General features: G+C 38.7%; 1 protein-coding gene across 1 annotated transcript in view; it reads left to right on the top strand.

Moving 5' to 3' along the window:
- CLPB (caseinolytic mitochondrial matrix peptidase chaperone subunit B) overlaps positions 1–24,030 on the top strand; it is a 2,847,862-nt gene that overhangs the window by 2,484,236 nt on the left and 339,596 nt on the right. The window contains exon 13 of the mRNA XM_044073023.1: positions 5,955–6,028. Within this exon, the coding sequence (XP_043928958.1) occupies positions 5,955–6,028 (74 nt within the window). The remainder of the gene's footprint in view (positions 1–5,954; positions 6,029–24,030) is intronic.

The raw sequence follows: 24,030 nt of genomic DNA on the forward strand, positions 1-24,030 counted from the left end.
TGTGTGACCTGTTTTCCTCATTGTTTTAGTTTGTTAGTTGGGATATTTTGCAGCCACCCTAAAACTTTTGTGTACAACAACCCTGTGTTTCCAAATGTTAGCCAGACATTCCACTTATGTTGTGCTGATGATGCTATAATAAGGCAGAAACATGCATATCCACACCTAGTGGAGTTTGGCTTTATTTGTAAATAGACTTAAGAGAAAAAGTCATGGGCATTCAGAATTGCCATTTAGCTGAAACACTTGATGTCCTTAAAGGGTAATTTGCATATATCCCCATGTTGCCTGTAATACAAGAGGTTTAAGGAATCACACAGTTGAAAGTCTAGCTTTGCTAGATTTTTCTTTTTGTTTTCTGATCTGAATTGTGTCATTACATATGTTCCAGCTACCACTCCCAATTATGTACCTCCCTTCCTTTTTTTCTTCTTTCTTTTGCAGTTCTAAGACTTAATGCCAGAAGAGAGCTGTACATTTCTTTTTGTAAAAGTTGTACTATCATTTTGCTATTTTGAATATTGTGTTGTTATTGTTCTTGGCATTTCATCATTATGTAAAACTCTGTTTTCTTTTTCCTTTTGGCCTGGATTGTGCCTAAAAAGGGGTCTAAGGACCATTGTGCCGACCCGGATAAAGAATTTTTAAATGAAAAGTAATTCTTATGCATAGTCAAAAAAGGCTGGACAAGAATTTATCTTCCACTTGTATAGTGGTAAAACTGACTTTGACTTGCTGTGAATGAAGCAGCAGGATGAGGAAATTTCAATGCAAATTACATTCTTAAACATAATCAAATCATTTGTGATCTTAAGACCACGTATAACCAAAGAGAAACTTTTTTTGTTAAAATATGGTTTCCTTGTAAGGACTGGTAACACCTTACAAACATGTTGTTGAGTAGTACCTTTAGGGCAAAGACAGTTTACTCTACAAAATGCCCCGAATATTTTGGAAAAGAGTGTGCAGGCCTGTAAGACATACTGTGAAGAAAAAAGAATATTAAATACATGACAAATATATTCTACTTTAATTTTGCAAAGAAAAGGCCAAAACAAAATAATATTTCAAAAGCTGGGAAGAACTTTTAATTAACAAAGGGAAGAATCTCTGCAGCATATCAGATTGAAATTGAAATTAAAAGAAAAGCACTGGTAGAATTTCACTTAAAGAAGTTCATATTAATCTGTTACGGCCTTTCCATGAAAAACGACTTCCACCTACCACAAAAGGTAAACAGGAAGTCATGGACGATAGAGTAAGTGTCTCTGATCATCTCTCCAGTTATGTAATATGGTTAATAGTACCTTACTTTTTCTTCTTTTATATTTATTTTAGATGAACCTAGTTGGACATTTTCATTCAAAAATGGGGCAGGGGCATGTAAGAAGGCAGTCCTTGCAGAAAGTGTCATTGTTGCATTCATTCCTATTGTTATTTTTTACTGACTGTATTTTTGTCATGCATTGCTATTTATTAAAGCTGATGATCTTTGAATTAATTATGCTTTTTAATAAGTAATAATAATACTCCATTAGTAAAAATGATTACTATTAATTGCTTAAATATATTAAATGTGTGGGTTCATGCTACATTCAAAATATGTAATTCCTGAATAGAAACTGCACTCCTGTTTTCCCTTTTAGCTTTTGTCTGCTATTACATAACACTCAGAGGGACTACAAGACATCTGAATTATTCACCTTGTTCAAAAACTGCTTTATAATCAAAGTGGATATCAGCATTCCTAAACGTAAAACTGGTTAATGAGTTATCTGCCATTGGAGGTTACAGAAACAGTTTAAAATGCATTGAACTGTAATGCTAACAAAATTATATATCTGATAAAAAAATTCCACAGTAGTAAAACATTAATGATAAAGATCTGTAGCTCTTCTTGACAGTAGGTAATCCTAATTGCCTTTTTAAAAAATGTGCAAGTTTTTTTCTCCTTTTCTAAAAAAACTATTTCTCAAAGAAAATAGGGCAGTAAGACTTCAGCACATTACAAGACATCTCCTAGTGACACACATAAACACTACTACTAAAAACTGTTGTTTTACAAAGACCATACACTACATATTGTTTACAAAATAGCCACCAGGCTTCAATGCTCCATGTGACAACTGTGTTTTTATTTAGACAGATTAAGAGATCCAACATGAGAGAAAGAGGTAAGGTTGCTTCAGAGAAGACAACCAAATTTTGCCTGCAATAGAGTGAATCTTCAGTCAAAAAGGGGAATGGAGCCTGGATGACTGCAGTGTCTTACAATATTTTATTTCATTTCATTTTACTTTTGCCATGTTCTTATCAACAGAGCAAACACTTACTACTTAAATCTGCCCCCCCCCCCCACTGCAAGTTCAATAAACATGGAAAGAAATTTCCACTTTGAAATCATTAGGTGCCCCAAACCATAAATCTGAACTCTGTATTTGGAACTGTGAATCCATACATGCCATACTGTTTTTAAGTATATACCAATTTTATTTATGTTTTAATGTCTGAGAAAAATCGCAGTAATATATTTTATTTAAATAGCAAATATATAGACAATTATTAATAATTTAAGTAATTATAATTTTATTGCAAAAGCAGCATGGTATGTGCCACCTATTTGTAATTTTAGTTTATTACTGAGTCCATAACAGTAGGCATGGGAAGAAGTTTAAATTGGGGGAAAAGAAATAGTAAGACCAATTTTTCTACTTGAAGTAGCACAGTTTCTGTGGTCAAAAACTTAATCACATTGTCCTATAACAACTGAAATTGCTAGTACATATCCAAGTCTGTATCCTTTCCTTGACTCCACCATTCAGGACTTATAATAATTACTTCTCAAAAGACAGTTCTTAGTCTCATTTTTGACAGTGTTACAAGAGAAGTAAGTAAATCTAGAGATACAGCAAATTTCAGAAGACATTAACTGTTATTTTATATTTGGAAAGAGAGGAAGTCACACGTTCCAAACAATGAGAACAAACACACAAACTGTGGATGTACAAGAGAGAAGAGAAACAAAAGTAGTTTACATTTTAACTCCATTTCCTGTAATGTGGCATTACCCCAACATCATAGTATGTATATATGTAAATGCATGCATGTGTGAATGTAATATATTTGTTTCTACTAAATTTAATCTAAACATCAAAAGTCAACACTCAAAACATCAACCCATAAGATTGTGAAAAAGCAATAATATCATGTCCATGCTCTGACTTATAACCTTGGAACTTGCAAAATAAAATCAGTGTTTTGCGCTAGGGCAAGCCTCCAGCACACCCCCTGCTAATTATATATACGAACTGCAATTTCACACAATACTGAGGAAAGGGTATATTCCCCAACCCTTGTATTATGACGTTCTTGCTAAAAAGTCAATCATCTTTGTAGGAAGCTGTCAACTTACACTGCGGTTGACTAATTTAAGGGGTGTGATATATTTTGACTGCAAGTGAAACCTTGCTCCATATATGTCTTAATCTTGGAAACACTGTATTGAATTTTATTTATTATTGATGTTTGTATTTAGTGTTAGGCTCCCTGATGTGATGTTAGCTGATGTTAGTGGTAGAACTGTATCGGGCACTGCCTTTTAAACCAGGGTGACATAACCTGTAAGTTATCTGAAAGAAAAAGGATGCAGTGACATGTCCTGAAATATTTCTGAAGAGATTCCATTCCTATTATTTTTATACTGAGGAAGCCTACTTTTTCAAGCTACATCGGATGGCATGTTCAAAGGCTACAGAATACTACACTGTATTCAGTAATAGGTCAAACTAACAAGGTGTACATTGGATAACCCTTTAGCATAAGATGCTTTTCTGACTTTAGTAGTTACACACTGATCCAACTTGAAATTGTTGTCAACCATTGCCCTTAGTTTTAAAGATGGTGTGGTGTGACTGTGTGATAATCATGAATTATGTCCTTTTTGCTGTGTCTTGTGAATGCCTCATTTATTGTGATTAATAGTAAAATTATTACTGCTTCATCTGATATGTACCGCGGCAGTCTTGGTGAAGTTAGATATCTTTTATTGAATCACTTATGCCTAGTGCTTTTAACTCATCATATTTAATTATCCAAATCCCATTCGCCACTCTTGTCCTAGAACATCAGTCTAGGACAGAGCCTTGTGAAACATCACTGATAGCCCCCCCCATTACCTGCACTCTGACTTGGCAATTTCATGTTCAGTAACCAGCAATTTTTTTCTGTTGAATGTTGTATGGATTGACATTTAATACTTTTTTAAGTTTGCAATTTATTCCATTATGTGCAAACCTAATAATAACGTTGGTGTCAGCTGTTTCAAGATTATTAATACTTTTAATTTACTAAGAGAAACACTAAAACAAGTCAGATATAACAGTTATAAAGAGGCTACATATAAAGGGATGCATACAAATGAGTCTAAATGACTTGCTGTCTAAGGCAGAAAGCTGCAGATGTTATTTTGTTAAAGGATTCTACCTCTTTCTACCTCTGGTCTTCACAGAGGGGAATAGTTCAAAACAAGAAAATCCTTAGCATTGTAACAGTGAAACTCATTGCATTGCAGCCAAGTAAATACTTGGTTCTGGACAAGAAGTGTTAGTACACAGTGTAATGCATTAATTTGAGACAGCAGAGATTAGGCTAATGGATGAAAGTGAGACTTAGACAATTTGCTTTGAATTAGAAACTTTAGTATTTTGTGGAGGTGGGGTAAGGCATTAAGATGGAACCAGTATCATCTCCCAAAAAAGGACAAGAACTCTCTTATTGTAGCTTCAGAAGCACCTTTGTACATGACAGACTGTTATTCTGGTTGTGTCTATTGTATGAAAATCTTTTTTGTCATGTCAAGACACTCACAGTACAGGTTGTTAATATTTGTATTGGGTATTCATGACTAGACACCTGGGCAAATAGACAGAGGAGATGAAAACATCAAGCCACACACCTGCATTGAAGGCTCAGTGCTGTTTGGTGCTACCCCACAAAAGAAACCTAACCTTATATTTGATAAATGTTCCAAGGGTTCTTGGCTACTTGCTGAACTCCTGATTTTGTAGGACAGAGTGACAGACATGTAGTATTCTTGATCACTGAGTAAAAACCCATTGGTTTTACTTCTGCATGAATCTGACCCTCAGAAATTTGTTATTTGAGTAAGTTCTTCAGACAGTTGCTCTTGTTTTTTGTTTGTATGTTACTAAAGGTGTGGACAGTGACTACAGGGCATGGAAGATCACTGCTGGCATGAACAAGTTAGAGGGTCTGTTATTACCTGCATTCCACTTTCTCACCTTGTCACTTCTGGCTGATTGCATTCTTGAAATATTAGTATGGTTCATTAAATAATATTGATGTTGCTGTATTTGGTTTGTTAGCAATGCGATACCTAGTTATTAAAAAAATAAGTAAATAACTGTGGTATCAGATGTCTCCCAATGGAAGAGCATTCTGCAGGTTAGTGCCTTCTACCAGCAGATGTGCCTTGCTAATGCTGTACTCAACAAATCTGCAGAGAGAGAGAGAGAGACGAGTGCAGTGTGCTTTTTAAAATGGTCAGCTTGTTAGGTAGACTCCTGTATTCTCCTGTAGCAGACTTGGTGAAGCATGGAAGTAAAGTAACTTACTGAAAATCATGAGGTAAGCAGCTGTAAATCAGACTGGAACTAGTTACCTGCTTTTATTGCTTTACATAGTCTTATGCAGTAGACTAGATAGCCTGCCTGTAGACATGAATGTGAACAGGCCTAGACTGAAAAGATAAGACTGATGATTTACCTGTTAATGACCAAATGATGTGTGTCTGGTCATTGTGTCAAGGAAATGCTTGTAGTCTTCTATTCTGATTATGAAAATCTTTTTTTTTTGTCTTATCAAGACGCTAACAGCATTGGCTGTTGTGATTTGCACTGGATATTCATTTATCTTTAGCATAATTTCTTTTCCAGATGACATTCAGATGGCAGAGAAGATCACAATATCCAAAAAGTTTAAAGAGAATGTTATTCGCCCAATCTTAAAAGTGAGTAAAGGAGTATATTTTGATATCTGAAGTAGATGTTTGACTCATTGTATGCATGCATACACTCTTGTTCATGTAAAGACTTTTGTTAGTTAGAAAGGAGATTTTCAGTGCAAGTAGGAAAGGTGTACAGTTGAAAAGTATCAGCTAAGCAGAGGTAAATCACTCTATATATTGAACATAGATTGGTAGGTTACTTTTCTTTACTAATGGTTTCTTTACATAACTGTTTAAATCATAGCTATAAATTACACACATTGCAGTGAATGTTGTGGGAGGGGACTGTCTCAGTTGTTTTCTACAGCCTTTGGAAACTGGGCCATTAATATATAGTTTATTTATCGACTTATGTACTTGCACTTAGTTGACTGAGGTACTCTCAGTAGGCCAGTAACCTGTTTTCATGGGAGACTTGAGGTGATATTCATACTGACTTAGGGAAATTTGGCCAGGGATCAAGGAATTTTCCCTATTCTTTGGAACTGCTAGATGACACATGAGGACTACAGGCAGCAAGGAAGAGGTCTAAGAGAAGTGGCACCAGCATCATGGAAGAAGAGAGAAAAGCTATGGGGAGTTTGTTGGTGGAAAATGAGAATTTGAAGAATAATTTGTTCAATATGGAGTATCAGAATGCAGATAAAGATTCTTGTAGGCTAGATGAAACAAATGAACAGTTATCTGACTTAATGGGGAATGAAGTGAGCGAGTCCATTGGAGTTGCGCAGGTAACAGAACTGGCATCAAGAAGGCTTCTGGGTGATGTTCTATTGAAAATAATTTAGCAAGATGATCCGGGTGATAGTTCCACTATTTCATAGGGTGAGATGGTAGATACCTTTTACAGAATTGCTGAGGTGTCTACAGTAATAATGAAATCATTATGTTGTGCAACATATAAACAAAAGTATGGCATGGTGTCTAGGTCCAAGGGAAGTCATTGTTCCACTGTAGTCAGCATTCATCAGACCTATTATTGAGTACAGTGCCCCCTTTGGTATGTTCCTAGCCAGGCACGTCCAACAGTTGGAATGTCCCCAGAGGTTCCTCACTAAAAGAATACAGGTTGTAAGTAACATGGCCTATGCAGACTGCCTCAAGGCCTTATCCTTGTATTCTATAGGCTGTTGAGGCGAGATCTATGGCATACAAGGCATTGTCAGACCCCACCCTAATGCACCTGCTGCACATCTAGAAAACAAAGAGCAGCAGAATTACCCATTCAAAATACTTAAACATTGCCTACTGGAAAAACAGGTGTGTATCCCAGAGACTACCCCTTCTCTGGAACATGCTGTCCCCATCCATGTGAAGCATAGGTCCTCCCTAACCCAATTCAAGTGTAACTTCGGAATTTGAATGGGGAACAAGAAATTCATCCATGGTTTGGCACCTATGTGTCTGTGGACCCAGGCAGAGTATAAATGGTTTATCACCCTGGCCCCTGCTTGTAAACATTTCATCTCCCAAGCCCCGCTTACACTTATCAGGGGTATGAGAACTAGTCAGAGATTTGGGATACATGACTAGGCTTAAAAAGGCCCTACTGGTCATTTGTCTAATAAACACCTATGAACTTATGGTAATGGAGAAGGAACCAGGTGATGGAGCAGCAGAGAATGCAGCAGTTAAACTTATGCAACAGTGACAGAAAATAAAAGTGGAAAGCAGCAACAAACTGAAAAAGAGTCTGGTTTTGTGGGCAGAGAATAATACAGTTAAAACTTGGGCAGCAGTGACAGCAGTTGAAAAAAGGAGAGTAGCAGCAAATTGTAAGTAAAATATTTTTAAAAAGAAGGCCAACTGTTAGAATAAGAACAAAAAAAAGAGACTGTAATAGACAGATATTGTATATGGGACTATTTGGAAACTCTTCTGGGATTTAAAGCTCAAGAAGTTATGTCTTTTATTCATACAGGGACAGAGACTTTTTCTGACTTAACATTTAAAACTTAGGGACTGATGATGCAGTTTCTGGAAATGTGTAACAAAATAAAGGACCTTTATCCATGGAACAATTTTTTGTTTTCTGGTAGTAACTTAAATGTTAAAAATGTTACTTTGCAGTTTATAACTGATAAGCATGAATATGTCTGAAAATGCATGCAGTGTTTGTGTGAAACTGCTGATAACATTGTGAAAGTTAAGAGACGCAGGAAACTTATGGAATAGAAGGTGAAGCCTTAAGCTTAATGCCAAAAGGTGCATCGTCATCCCCTTTGGGAAAAACTCAGTTCCAACGAATTACCACATCAAAGGGGCCCACTGAACATTGAAGGTGTTATAAGAGATCTGGGGACACAGGTTGACAGCAACCTCTCCTTCGACCACCACATTACCACTGTGGTCAGAAAGTTCTTCTATTTGGCACACCTCATTACCAAGGGTTTTGCATCCAGGAAGAAAGAGGTCATCATCTCTCTCTAATCTTCCCTCATTAGGCCAATCATTGAGTATAATGCCCCATTTGGCATGTACCTCACTAGACACATGCAACAGCTGGAAAGGCCACAAAAGTACCTCACAAAGAGGTTCCTAGCCCTTAAACACATGTCCTACATGAACAGACTCAAAAAACTCCAGCTATTCTCTGTTTCATATCGTCTACTAAGAGGCAATCTCTGATTGACTTACAAAGCCATGTCTGACTCAGCTCTGTTAGAAATGCTAGATCTAAAGAAATTCCAATCCCTCCACACTAGATGCTCCAGAGACCTCAACTTCATTACCACAATCAACAGAACTTATAGTAGGGATTCATGGCATTTGCTTGAAATATTGAGGGACTATGGAAGTTTCAGTGAGGATTTACATTTTGGTACACTTGATGTAAAGAATCTGTGCACTTCGATAAATCAAGAACAAGGAATAGAATTTATGAGAGAATATTTAATTGGACACTGAATTTTCAGGGGAGAAAGTAAATATGTTATGTAGTTTAATGGAATTAGTTTTGGATAATAACTTTTTTAAGTTTAACAACAATTTGTACAAACAAACCTCAGGAGTGGTTATGGGGGCAAGGGTTGCCCCGGCCTTTGGCAATATTGTTATGGCAAATTGGGAAACTAAGTTTTTGAGATCCAAAGTAAATTTTAGTAAGGTCAGTTTGTACTATAGATACATAGATGATTTGTTTTTCCTATGGAGGGGTGAATATGCAGAGTTTGTGGAATTTGTTTATAATTTAAATCAGACGACAGACTTTTTGTCCTTCAAAACTGGGGGATTTGGGAAAAACATACGTTTTTGGATTTGACATTAAGTATGGATGATGTCACAAAAACGTTTAAGAGCAAAATATATAGGAAACCATATTTTGCCAATCAATATTTACACAAGGACAGCATGCACCCATTTTAAATGAAAAGGGGAGTTATAAAAGGTCAAATAATAAGATTAAGCAGACTTACCTCAGAAGAGGAGATTTTTATGGAAGAATTACTATTCTTGAGATCCTTGTTTCTTAATAGAGGCTATGAACAAGGTTTTTTAGAAAGAATAGAAAGTGAAGTCCGGTTTTTGAGAAAAGGGGTGGCTAAACCCATTTTATTTTCAGAAGATCTAGCACTAGGTGCACCATCTGTTTGTAGTATTAACACTGAAACACACACACAAGAATTTTACACTGCATTCCCTATACCAATTGTTAGGGAAATGTGGTGTATTAAATCTATTATTGAAAACAACTGGAGAATTATCGTTGGTAACAAGGATTTAGCTTCCATTATAGGACAAATACCTAAGTTTACATTTAAGAAAACTACTGATATTAAACACATGTTGGAATCAGTAACAGGAAAGAATAGCAATACAGATAGAGTCTGTTCAAACAAAAAAGGAACTTTTAGTTGCACAAATTGCAAGCAGTGTAGATATACGAGTAATTCCTCTTTTGTTGTAGTAGAACATGTGAAACAAACCATTTGGGCCAAAAAGTATTATAATTGCAAGAGTGAGTTAGTGGTTTATATGGCAACTTGTGTTACGTACAAAAATTATTATATAGGAAAAAAACAAAGAGAAGTTTTAAACGTAGGATCTACAAACACATTTTAGCCATAAAGAAGAAGGATAAAAATAATGCATTGGCTAGACATGCACTTTCATGTTCTGATTTTAAAAAATATGAGTTTTTTGTTTTAGATAGTGTAGACAAACATTTATTAGTGGGAGATTTAAACAATAGTTTGGAATGTAGAGAGGCTTTTTGGCAACTGGTGTTTCGGGCAGATGAAACGCCAGGGCTAAATGAAGTCATCAATTTAAAATGTTTTTTATTATATAGAAAGACAGTTTAAAATAGAATGATTGTATATATTAAACATTTTACACATCATATTTATTTCACATATTTAAGTATAGATAGCATTATAGGTAAAAATGATGTTCGTTTGTTTTTTGAAAATATTGTAAATATGGTTTTAATATGTTTGAAGTTATTACATCACTTCCTGAGATGTATCATTTGAATAGTATAAAAGGAAAGAGTGTGTTCTTTGTCAGTTTTTCTGAAGAAGTTCACGGTAATAAAGTGAATGAAAGCGCTAAAAATATTTTATGGTCTGAGTTTTTTGTCTGCTGGAAGTTGTCCGTTCTGGATTTAGTGTTTTTATTCCAATCTCTGATTGACTTACAAAGCCATGTCTGACTCAGCTCTGTTAGAATGCTAGATCTAAAGAAATTCCAATCCCTCCACACCAGATGCTCCAGAGACCTCAACTTCATTACCACAATCAACAGAACATGCTGGAGGGACAGGTTCATAACCCAGAGACTGCCCATGCTATGGAATAGACTTCCCATACATGTCAAGCAGAGCACCTCACTGGCCCTCTTCAAGAGAAATCTTGATGAATGGATGGGAATTAGAAAGTTCACCCCGGGGATCACTCCAGTGGCTCTACTTGATAGAGGCAGTGGGAACTAATGCCGGGCTGCACGATGCCAGGGCACTTCTATGGGCTTGTAAAGGCTCCAGGGCCATTAGCCTAGTACACACCTATGAACCTAAGGCTGGAAACAGTTTTAAAAATAAAAAAAAAAAATGGTAAGATCTTTGCCAAGTGTTATTTTTATGGCTGGACATTAAAATATGATTTGCTGGCCAGCCTAAATCATGTTTCTTTTTTGGGATATTAGAACTAATGAACATGAAGATGTCAGAAAATGCATGCAGTGTTTGTGTTAAAGTGTTGATAACGTTGTGGAAGTTAGAGATGTGAGAAACTTATGGAATAGAAGTTGAAGGTTGCAAACTGTTTTGAAATGTGAAAAAAAAACATGGCAAAACCCTTGCCAAGTGTTATTTTTGTAGCTGGTCATAGAGGGACATTAAAATAAGATATGCTGGCCAGCATAAGTCATGTTTCTTTTGGGGGAAATGTTCTCATTTAATTAATGATTCTGACACGATACAATGTTAGTGTGGGGAGAAAGGTCATACAGCAAAAAAGGGATACTTTTGGAGGGACTGTCAAGAGCAAATAGTAAATAACGAAAAAGGGAAAGGGAAAAAACATATGCAAGAAAGGACAATAGGAGGCTGAGGGAGAACTAGGCAAAGAACAGACTGTAGAAGAAGAAAAATATAAAAGAAAACATGAGGAGAGAGTTTGTATGTTGGAAAAGAGGTCAGGCAAAGTGATTGACCCTAAGAATTTTTTTGATGTTCTACCCAGTGAAAAAAAAATCTTTTTTTTCTGAGGATCAAGGATTATTTGTAGATAAACACAGTAAAATATTGAATAGGGGAAAGAGTAAAAACAAGTCTTTGTGTCTTTCGGCTTTTCCCGGTTAGGGGTCGCCACAGCGGAACTCCGGTCCGCTAATGATTGGCAGTTGATTTTTACATACCGGCTTGCCAGACCTGACACACAACCTTCAACGAAGGTACGCCCATTCACACATGTCTCCACGCAGAAGACGCTCTAGCTGAGAATCGAACTGGACAGCGTCTTACTGTGAGGCGACAACGCTACCGCAGCACCACCACCGAAAACAGAAATTTAAAAAAGTTTCCCCTATACATAAAAAAGAATGAAAAGCAACAATTTGAGTAATTTTAGTAAATTTGAACAGTATTATTATTATTAACACTGTAAGAAGGATAGGGTTATAAAATGATGTACTAAATGTGATTTGGATGTTGTCATGTTCATAGGTTCATAGGTTTATACTAGGCTATCTGCCCTAAGGCATTTATAAGCCTAGCCCAGAGTTTTGTGGCTTACGCCACCCCTTATGTTAAAAAAATACTGTGCCCATTAGTTTGTTGTGCCTCTGTCCAGCAGTGACACAGAGATGATTCCCGGGGTAAACCTACGATCTCCCATCCACCGGTCAAGATTTCACTTGAACAGAGCCAGCGAGGTGCTCTGCCTCACATGGACCGGGATTTTATTCCACAACATAGGGAGTCTCTGGGTGACAAATCTATCCCTCCAGCATGTCCTATTTATATCCGTGCTAAGGTTTAAGTCGCTTGCTCTAGTGGATCTGGTAGATTTGGATTTTTTGAGGTGGTAGAAGATGTAAGATTCTTGAAAACTGCAGAAAGACTGCATAGATCAATGTGTGTGTATGTACTTTTAAGAAGCTATCGAAGGAGTTGCACAAGTGTATAAATACTGAGCACATGCAAGCCTGACTGCCACTTTTTAGTTAGCTGTTGAGATGTAAGCATGTATATATGTAAGGTCTGTCTGTTAAACAGTTTGTTTATATTTTATGATGCTGCTATCCATCCTGATGTGTTTCTATGAGTTAAAGCATCTAAATGAAATACCCCACTTGCTTGTCATCTATGTTAGAGAAGGAAGAGCGACATACTATCAGAAGTGGGATGTCTAAAGGACATGGTGTTAGAGGTGGCATGGCTAAAATGACTTAAGGCACTTGCTTGGAACTGGTGGAATATAGAGGAGTAAATCATCCCTACTATATGTATACTTTTCAAAACAGGTCAGAAATGAGTTTCAGATATTAAAACTTTCTCAGCACTATTTCTAATTTGCAAAATATGAAACAAGGCATACAGAATGTTCTAAATGATATTCGCCTAAACCAATATGTATGATATTGATAAAATTCAAATTACTATGGAAAATGTTTGAAATAAATTCCAAATTGCATAAAACGAATAAAATAAAGGGAAACGACTGCATTTTTCAATACATGCTTAGTGACTCCGTATTTTTTGTATTAATCAAAGATATTCAAGTTATCAGAAGTGTATAAAGTGTCACATGTTTGTGCAGTATTACAGTTATTTCACAGAATACAGCCATTATAGAGCATATTTCGCAAAGTACAGTATTTCGAAGAGTTTATTGTGCATTTGAATGTTATTACAAGTGTGACGATTGGACAAGACAGGCGAAGGCTGCCAGCCTAGTCAAATAGAATTTAATACATAATTCTATTATTTGTATGAATAAATGTAAAATACAAGCATGTGTTTTTAAATGAAAGAAAAACACTGTAACATGTGAACTTCAAGATTGTTACAACATTGCCCCCTTGCTGTAAAGAAAAACTAAGTCAAGCCTTTCAAATGCGTCTTTTGAAATTGAAATGATTTTATGACCTTCTTTGATCTTTAAAGTTGGTTCCAGTTAGGCTGGCTGAAGACATTCTGTCTGTTGTGTTAACTAAGGACTAATTGCTAGAATATATATGTGAAATGCCTTTTAGTGTTGTATCCTCCTGTGCAGGTGTGTAATGATGTAATCTGGGGAGGACCCTGAGACATGTTTGTTAGCAATGTTTAAATACTATTTCTCACAAGAGACTGAAAGCATTTTGATCTGGACATCTAACTTATCAGCACTCTGCCTTGTGCTCACATGTAAGTTTTTAGCACTGTGATATCTTGTAGAATAGTTAAAGCTAGTAAAGATTAGGAATTTTTCTTTGAAATCAGACCTGTCCTACTGTATTATTTTAAGTTTTTGTGTGATCTGTGAACTCTTAGATATCTCTGTGGTGTAGTAGATTTGTCTTGTGTTTTAATTATTTATTATTACATATTTTTAAAACCTTCTGCCTGTGGCTGGTTTGTGTAGAGATAAATTATTCTGTAGAGTACATATTGCACAGTAATAATTGGACACCCTTTTAAGGGCCTTTTGGTAGCTGATATTATTAACTGGGTGGTGGCAGCAATTATTACTATATAGTCTGGGTAAAGGGGCACAGCTGGAGAATCTGTGTCAGCCTTACCCCGGAGTGTCCGTAAAGTGTATAAATACTTATCTTAATGTGTGTGTGTTGTGTCAGTTACTTAGCAAGGACACAAAGCACTGGTTGGACAGGGAGGGTACTGGAGGTTCTAGCTTGCCCAGTTAGGCTGAGACCTGGACCCTATAGCTGTGCCAGTGGGGAGTCTTATTGGGGATCTGGTGAGCAAGGGAGCAGCCAGCCCCAGACTGACTGTGATCTCTGTGTGCACTTAAGGGAAATTGTACTATACTGTGTGTATAAGTTATCCTTTCCTTTTCTAGGAGATGACCTCCCTAGTGTTAGTAGTGAGGATTGAGGCTCCTTGATTACTGGGCCAGGGCACAGTTGTCACAACAAGCTCACAGAACAGTTTGTTCGTACATAATTACAAAGGGTCTTATTTTCAGTGTGTTTGGACATACTTTGTGGGCATGGCAGACAGATTTAGAAAACTCAGTGAACTTGTGTTTGACAGTAATATTGCCGAGAACTGGAGAGTGTTTGAGCAAGAGTACGATTTTCATATAGGCTGCATTTTCTGATAAAGATGTCCATACAAAGGCATTCATTCTGCTTAACTTAGCTGGGTTAAAAGCCATAGAAAGGGAGTGTGCATTTGTGTATGCCTGCTTTCTATACAGGAGAGGGGGAAAACTGTCATATTGTTGTACTGGCTGAGTCAGGGGAGAGGACCCTGAGTGCTTAAAATGTAAATTTAGAGAAATGTTTTATCCCCCAACAAATGTTATTATGCAAAGGCACTTAGTTTACACAAGGGATCAAAAACCTTGTGATACTTTTGCAGCATAGGTTCATAGGTTCATAGGTTTATACTAGGCTATCTGCCCTAAGGCATTTATAAGCCTAGCCCAAATTTTTGTGGCTTATGCCACCCCTTATATGAAAAAATACTGTGCCCATTAGTTTGTTGTGCCTCTGTCCAGCAGTGACACAGAGATGATTCCCGGGGTAAACCTACGATCTCCCATCCACAGGTCTAGATTTCTCTTGAACAGAGTCAGCGAGGTGCTCTGCCTCACATGGACCGGGATTTTATTCCACAGCATAGGGAGTCTCTGAGTGATAAATCTATCCCTCCAGCACGTCCTATTTATATCCATGCTAAGGTTTAAGTCGCTTGCTCTAGTGGTTTTGGTGGATTTGGATTTTTTGAGGTGGAGCATGTCCATAAATTCGGGTTGGACATGGCCTTGTATGTCAGGCACATGTCACCTCTGAGCAGACGGTATGTGACTGAATAGAGCTGGAGTTTCTTCAATCTGGCAGCATATGACAGATTTTGGAGTCCCTTTATCCTTTTGGTGAGGAACTTTTGGGGTCTCTCCAATTGCTGCAGATGTCGGGTGAGATACATCCCGAATGGGGCATTGTACTCGATCATTGGTCTGATAAGTGAAGAGTACAGGGGAACAATAACCTCACTAGATCTGGATGTGAATCCCTTCATGATCAGGTGGGCAATGTAGAAGGTCTTTCTAACCACTTTAGCAATGTGAGTGTCAAAAGAAAGGCCACTGTCAACCTGGGTCCCCAGGTCCCTGATAACCTCTTCTGTGCTTAGTGGATTGCCACCTATATGGTAGCTTGGGGTTACCTTGTTTTTCCCGAAGGGTATGACTATACAATTTTTGGCGTTTAACTACACGGCATAGCCCTGGCACCAGATATCTGTTTCCTCGAGCCCCTTCTGGAGGGTCTCCGTGTCTGACGCACTTTCCACTATGGCCCAGTTTGCAGTCGCCTGCAAACTTTGTCAGCCAAAGTCCTCCTATGTTGGCCTGTACTTCTGAGAAGTAGATGCCAAACAATAGGGGGCCAAGGACCGAGCCCTGTGGGACACCACTTGTGACCGGCTTGGAGTCTGACACAGTGCCAGCAACTCTAACCCTGTGGGTTTTGTCCTTAAGCCAGTTTGCAACCCATCTTGTGACATATGGGTTTACATTTAAGCTGGTAAGTTTTTCTACAATACCCGAGTGGGGTATTGTGTCGAAAGCCTTTGCAAGGTCAAGGTAGGCTGTATGGACTGCCTTTCCCTCATCAATGGCCTTGGTGACTGTTTCGAAGAAGTCAACCAAGTTCAAAAGGCATGATCTTCCCTTGACAAAGCCAAACTGGGTCGGGTCCAATGTCTGCAAGTCCCCTATATCTTTGTTTATGAGCTCCATTATGATCCTCTCCATAGCTTTGCAGACTAGACTTGTTAAGCTTATGGGGCGGTAATTACCAGGGTCCGTAGAGGCGCCGCCTTTGTGGAGTGGGACTACAGTTGCCGTACGCCACTCCTTGGGCACGTATCCTGTGGTAAGGCTGAGATTAAACAGCTGCCTTGTGTGCGGGTTTAATTCCTCATTTAGCTCGTGTAGCACACAGCCGGGGACACCATCCGGTCCCATTGATGCTGTGTTTTTAGCTTTAGAGAGTACAGCTTTCATCTGCGCATTTGAGATGTCCGGGAGGCTACACTCGGCTGGGATAGTTATCTCTCCTTTAGGAGGGGAGAGGGGGGTGAAGTTTGCACTGAACCTGTCTGCCAGTATGTTGGCAATGTCTGTGGGTTCAGTGATTTTTGTATCATTTTGGACTAATTCTGAGCATATCTGGGAGTTTCCAGCCAGGTTCCTAACATAGCTGAAAAAGGCCTTATGATTGTCCTTTGAATCCATGGCAATTTTTCTCTCAAAATTGGCCTTAGTTGATTTTATGAGTGCTCGTATTTTTTTACTAATAATGATCAGGGGTGACTTCCCTTTTATGGATTTTGTTGTATCATGTAATAGCTTTCTCCTCTTATTGTAAAGTTTGTTAATGGCTGGGGTCCACCAGACTGGACGTTTGCCCTTTGTGGAAAGAGTCTTGGTTTTATTTGGGATTGCCTGATCCATGCAGTCCTGGAGGTGTTCATAGAAGGCATTTGTAAGGGCTTCCGCAGCTTGGGTTGTGGTTTCCACTGGCTCAGGGGCCTTGAAGGATACCACACCAGTCTTGAGTAGTGTGAAGTTTGCTTTAGAGAAGTTCTTCACTATGGTCTTTTTTGTTTGGGGTGGGGCGGGATGTGGATTTCCAGTGAGATTAGTTTATGATCAGATCTCACCAATGAGGGATATACTTCGGTGTGGAGCATTTTGTCCCCATGTTTGTGACAATGAGATCTAGTATATTTTCTCCTCTCGTGGGAACAGTGACTAGCTGTTCCATGGCATTTGAATTTATGAACTCCAGGAACCATTGGGCTAGAAAGTTAGGGCTTGAGTAATGTTCCCAGTCTATATTCGGGTAGTTGAAGTCACCCAATATGATGGTGTTTGGAGATACATTTATACCCTCCAGTGTCTTCAGGAAGGCTGTGTGGGGTTCCTGAGTTTGAGAGGGTGGCCTGTAGCATGCTACAATTTGTAGAGCAGTTTTGCCTATGGTTAGTTGCACCTGGATGGTTTCCGAGCTTATGCGTTGCCACCAACCTGAAGGTGTGGGTATCCTTTATGAATATGGATACACCCTCCTTTTGTGGTGTGGTCCGGGTTTTGGGGCGGAACGCATGATATGAGGTAAAACCTAATAGTGCCGGGGTGCTCTCAGGAGCCTTGAACCAGGTTTCAGTTACAGCACAGACATCGATGTTCTCCATACTGAGAAGGGCCTCAAGTGCGTGCATTTTGAGATTTAGACTTCTGGCATTGAGCAGCATTACCCTCAGTTTCTTCCCATTTTTGTTTTCTAGGGTGGTAGGTTTAGAATTTGAGCCTTGCCTAAAAAGGCACTATGGGGGTGGCAAGAGCCTTAGCCAATATCCGGAATCCCAGGGTGACAGGTGCAAGCCGTCCCTTGAAGCAGCGTGGCTTGTCAAGCATGTCATCCCAGGCAGACAGACACTGGATCCCCTTTGAATGACACCAGACATTAAGCCAATTGTTAAAGCTGATCGTCTTGTCTCTATATTGTGGCATCATTCTTGGTGAAGGAAGGATACTGCTCAGGGTTAGGGTCATACCTGCCTGGGCTACATAATCAGAGAGCTCCTCTATGTCTCTTTTCATGTAGTCCAGGGAGGTGCGTCTCAGGTCGTTCACACCAGCATGGACAATGACTGTGTCATATTTGTACTTGCCGTGGAGTGATCCGAGTGCTTGTGTTATGTGGCGGATTCTAGCGCCCGATAGGCAGCTTACTGTGACCCTCTCCTTGTTCAGCCTGGTGAGTGGGACGTCAGTGTGTCTGACTATGGAGTCACCTATGACAAGTATGTTTGGTGTTGTATTTGGCCTTAAGGGCTGTGACTGCTTTGCACACTGCTTTTGTGGTTTATGTGTTGCTTGTGGGGTGTCTTGAGGTAGCAGTTGTTTGGGTGTCTGCTTTGGAGGCCTCTGCTGTTTAGGTAAATTTTTACTCAGAGCCTCCGAGTATGTCTTTGTGTGTTTATGTGTTTGATTCAGTGGAGTGGTAGCATTATGTGAGGCTGGTTTTGTGGTGTGTGTAGTTGCCTTCTCCTCCTGTCTGGTCTTGCCAGTCCTGAGTTGAGAGAGCTCAGCCTCCAGTTTGGCTAAATAGCTGCATCTCTCGCAAGTATTTGTGTTATGTGGGAGGAGGAGAGGGTTGTCTGTGTACATGAGGCAGTTATAACATTGCCTCAAGATTCCCAGATTCACCAGCTGGACCGGAGAGAAGATTGACAACTGACCTTTGGACATGCTAGAATAATATTGGGAATTCCTTAATTGAAAACAAGGGCCAGTGGGGAGTGAGGGTGTAGTGCTTTTAATTTTTAGTGCTGACTTATATAATTGCTTTAGTGAGCAAGTGCCAGGTAACTTGAGTGCAATGTGTTACAAGTAATTAAATGCAAAAACGACAAACAGTAACTTTCTTTCAAGTGAAACAAGGAAATAAGTACAGTAAGCAATGCAGATATCACTAGTGATCCACAGGAGCGCTGAGAAGTTGCGTATTAGGTGGAATTAGCTTCCAGGGAAATAACAAGCAAACAAACAACAAGCATATAAACAAAGCTAGATTCAGCAGGCCTGGATCTAGTCTATGCTAGAGCAAACAAGGTGAACCAATTTCAGTAAGATACAGTTCAAATATTCAGGCACTATAAACCTTTAACCAGAAATTCCCAGCTCAGAAGGGCAGAGTCCAGCCTCTTCTCCCACAAGAGTGCAGACCACGAACCTTCTTAATGTAAAATAACTGGCCTGAAGCCCAAGTGCCTAAACCAGAACTAATACACTTGGACACTGGGCTCTCAATCAGCAGTTCCCAACTTAGAAGGATGAAAGCTACCTGTCCTGCCACCACAGTGCTTGCCACAAACCTTCCTAATGTAAAACAACTGGTCTGAAGCCCAAGTGCTTAATCCAAAAGACTTGAATGATAGCTACACTTTAATCAAGTTACAACCAAGCAGTAATAAATACCATTGAATACTTTAGAGAATGTCTGGATTAGTGCTCAAGTTACACAAACAAAGCTAGATCCAGCAGGCCCGAATCCAGTCTATGCCACAGCAAACAAGGCGCACCAACTTCAGTAAGAAACAGTTCAGATATGCATGCACTATAAGCCTTTAACCAGAAATTCCCAGCTCAGAAGGGCAGAGTCCAGCCTCTCCTCCCACAAGAGTGCAGACCACAAACCCTCTTAATGTAAAATAACTGGCTTGAAAGCCCAAGTGCTTAAACCAGAATTAATACACTTTTAGAAAAACAGACACTGAGCCCTCAATCAGCAGTTCTCAACCTAGAAGGATGTAAGCTACCTGTTCTGCCACAACAGTGCAGACCACAAACCCTCTCAGTGCAAAACAACTAACTGGTCCGAAGCCCAAGTGTTTAAACCAAAAGGCTTAGAATGAGTTACACCAAGCAGTAATAAATACAATTGATTATTGATGCAAAAGTAAAAAGAAGTAGGTAAAAACACAAGTACAGTAAAAGCAGATGAAGCAGATGAAGCATGTATAACTGACCTGAGAAATAAGGCTAAAATGTGCAGATTTGGTGATTTAAGGGCTGAGTTGATAAAGGATAGACATGTGTGGTATTAAAGATGATGCTGTGAGAAAGATTTTGCTTTGTGACAGTGATTTAACTTTGAATAAGGCCATTGAGATTTGTCAGGTATATTTTATTTTTATTTTTTTTTATTTAACATTTGTTGACCGGGAAAGTCCGACTAGGTTCCACAGATCCTGTTTTCAGCGGAGGCCCGGGGAGAAATGCTCCAGAAGAATATGAGCTCACAGAAAAGCACACAAATATGCTTACAAACAAGAATAGCTCTAGAAGGCACAGTGATAAAGCTCATGTTGATAGTATGCAGCACATGGTTAAAAGAAAAAGGCCCAAGCACTTGGCAGCTGCTGTGGTCCCTGCAGCACTCACTGGTAAACCCCAGAGCTTTCTAGCAAATTCCAGAGTTCTCACTCTCAGTGAAGCATAAGAGTGAGTCAGTAAACTCAAAGCATGGCCCCCAACCCAATTTCCTTGCAAGCTGTCATAATTGTGGTGGAAGTCATGAATCTAAAAGGGAAAACATGTTTAGTTTTTGGTCAACAATGCCACAAATGCAATAAATGGAGTAATTTCAAAAGGTTTTGTAATCAAAAGGCCCACATTCTTTTATTAAGCGGTGATATTTTTAGAAACAACTTTATCAGTTAGAGAGCTGCAACTCTACTCTTTATGTTGATAGTGTGTCAGTTCTTCATGAAACAGTTAATGCAGTAGATTTAAGGGCTAAGAATGAAGTATTTTGTACTGTTCGAATAAATGGCAAACCCATAGAGCTCAAAGTTGATACAGGTTCCAAGTACAATTTTATGTCAGCAGAAACCTTTGCGAGTGAATATCATGGTGAAAGGCTTGATTTGGCAAGATGTGTGAAGCTTGTTGCTTATTGAGGTGAAGAAAATTCAGACCTAAGGCTCAGTAGTGCTCTCATGTTACTATGCTGGGAGATGCTACAACTTATTCTTTTATGTGGTCAAGAGGCACATCCATTCATTATTAGGGCTGAGAGACAGTTTGAAAATGGGACTGTTTTCAGTAGTAAGGAATGTATTCAACCAGCACACAGAAGCCAGCCAACAATCCAAGAAGACTTTAATAAATGTTTAGCGCTTTCTTCCCCTGATAGGGACTTCCTCAGAACAACCATCATTTAAAATAACCAGCCCTTATATAGCCATTTTTAATCACATGTTACTTAATTAATTAAAAGTTAAGTAACATGTGATTAAAAATGGGTGTATAAGTGCAACCTTATTTTCCATACAGAGATGAGATTTTGTCTGACAAAAATGTATCATTTTGAAAGGTCCAGAAATTATTTGTTCCAAAGTCCTTGCAGCCAGAGTACTTTATTGTCTTGCATCGTGGTCACCCAGGAACAGATTCTACCAAAAGAAGGGCGAGAGGGCTAGTATTTTGGCCTTCTTAAGAACCACTTCAGCTAAACCAGACTCCTGAACTACCTTGATTGACACTAGCCACCTACATCTTTGAGTGGAATAGTCAAAATTATTTGGTGTTAGTAGACTCCTTACTCCAATTGTTTCGAGATTGACTTACTTCTGCATCTAGCATCCAGTACTGTCATTGCTAAGATGAAGCATCATTTTGCAGTACATGGTAGCCTATACAGAGTTATTTCTGACAATGACATGGAGTTTACAAGCCAAAAGTTTAAAAGATTTGCAGAAGAATTGGACTTTACTCATATCACAAGTAGCCCTGAATACCCACAGTCAAATGGTTTGACAGAACATGCAGTTCACAGTGCAAAACAGTTACTAAAGAAATCAAAACAAGATAATAGTAATGTTTTTCTGAATCTCTTGAATCTCAGAAATGTTCTTTGTGATAAACATCTTGGTTCAACTTCTCAGAGACTTCTTTTGAGACAAACCAGAACCACATTACCAATCAGTAGTCAATTGTTGGTTCCATGTGTCAGAAGCCCTACTATGATAAAACCAGCAAATCACTCAATCCATCATGAGAAGGAAAAGTGGAAAGGATGCAGACGTCCAGAGGTTATGATCAGATTGATCAGATTGGTGTCATGAATAGTATTCGCCCAGAGCCAAGATCATACATTGTGAAATCACAAGGAGCAGTCTTTAGGCGGAATCAGAAGCATTTGAGACCGGTGTCCGAGCCTATGCCCCAGCACATAGCCTGTGAGAAAGACTCTTTATCTCAGAGTGAGTTTCCGGTGTTCCATTTCCAGAGAATATTCCCATTTCTTTGACGAAGCCAGAAGTTCCTGGTATGAGTTGTTCACTGAAGACTGTCCCTGTTGCTAAATTTAGTCCAGATTGTTGTTATATTAGATATGGTCACATCTCTAAACACTGTAACAGATACGAAGCAACTTGGACTTGAACATTGTGTTTTGTTTCTAATGTCCATAGTAATGCATGTCTAACTTTAATTTTGTTTTTACAAAGGGCAATCTTTTTAAGAGGAAGAACGCAGATCATTGTGTGTGTATGTACCTTTAAGAAGCAATCCAAGGGCTTGCACAACTATAAATACTGAGTATGTGCAAGCCTGACTGCCGTTTTGTAATCAACTGTTGAGATGTAAGCATATATGTATGTAAGGTCTGTCTGTTAACCAGTTTGTTTATATTTTATGATGCTGCTATCCATCCTGATGTGTTCCTATGTTAAAGCATCTAAACGAAATACCCCACCTGCTTGTCATCTGTGTTATAGAAGAATGAGTGCAAAAGAAATAATTGATGGGGGGGATATTTATTTATTTATTTATTATTGACATTTGTTAACCGGGTTGGTCCAACTGGGCTTGTGGCCTGTTTTCAGTGGAGACCCGAGGAGAAAAGCTCCAGTTACAGATAATTTACAGTGTGTAAAAAAATAAAACATAAAAATTAAAATTTCACAACCAAGGATTATAGAAATCTGAAAATACAGCAAGTTTAAGACACAAAGTAGAAAGCATGCACATAGTAATATACACATAGGATTATTTACAAGATAAATATAGATTTATGTAAGATTTTAATTCTTTCAGTATTGTTGATTTTGTATAGCAGGTAGACACCTTGTGAGTTACTAGGTAAATTGGAGGTAGATTATATTAGATACATATACAGGGGTAGGGTGGGTTAAGTTGGGTCATGACAAGGGCAAGTTTTGGTATTAAGTAGATGAAGTTTGAGTTATTTTTTTAAAGTGTGATGGGTGGGTAATGGGACATATGTGTAGGGGCAGTTTGTTCCAAGCTTGGGCTACAGAGCATTTATATAGAAGTTTGCCTACATTTTTCTTTGGTTGGTAGATATCGAGGAGTTGCTGTTTAGAGGTAGGAAGGGTCTGAGGTGGAGTATAGGTGGAGACTATGGATGAGAGGGCTGGGCAGGAAGGTTTGTATAGTACAGAGTGCAACATTAGAAATTGTGTTAGAAGGAGTTGCAGCCATTGGAGAGAGTTTAGGGCCAGGCAGTGGTGAGAGTTTGTAATAAACCTTGCTATTTTATGGTATGTTTGTTGAAGTTTGTTCAGGGTTGTGGCCTGAATGCTGGTTAGAACAGGGGAAGCATAAGTGAGGGAGGGGAGGAACAGTCCCTGTGCTAGGGAGAGTCTAGTAGCAGAAGTTGCATTTTTTTTGTTGTGGTATAGCAAACCTAGTTTCTGATGTGTTCTTTTTATGCATTGTAGTATGTGCAAGTTGAATCTGAGTTCATCATCAATGATGACACCTAAGAGCTTTGTGTGAGTTTCAATATTA

This window comes from Protopterus annectens, chromosome 5.part1, assembly GCF_019279795.1.
Source record: "Protopterus annectens isolate FY-2018-M chromosome 5.part1, PAN1.0, whole genome shotgun sequence".
Lineage (NCBI taxonomy): Eukaryota > Metazoa > Chordata > Ceratodontiformes > Protopteridae > Protopterus > Protopterus annectens.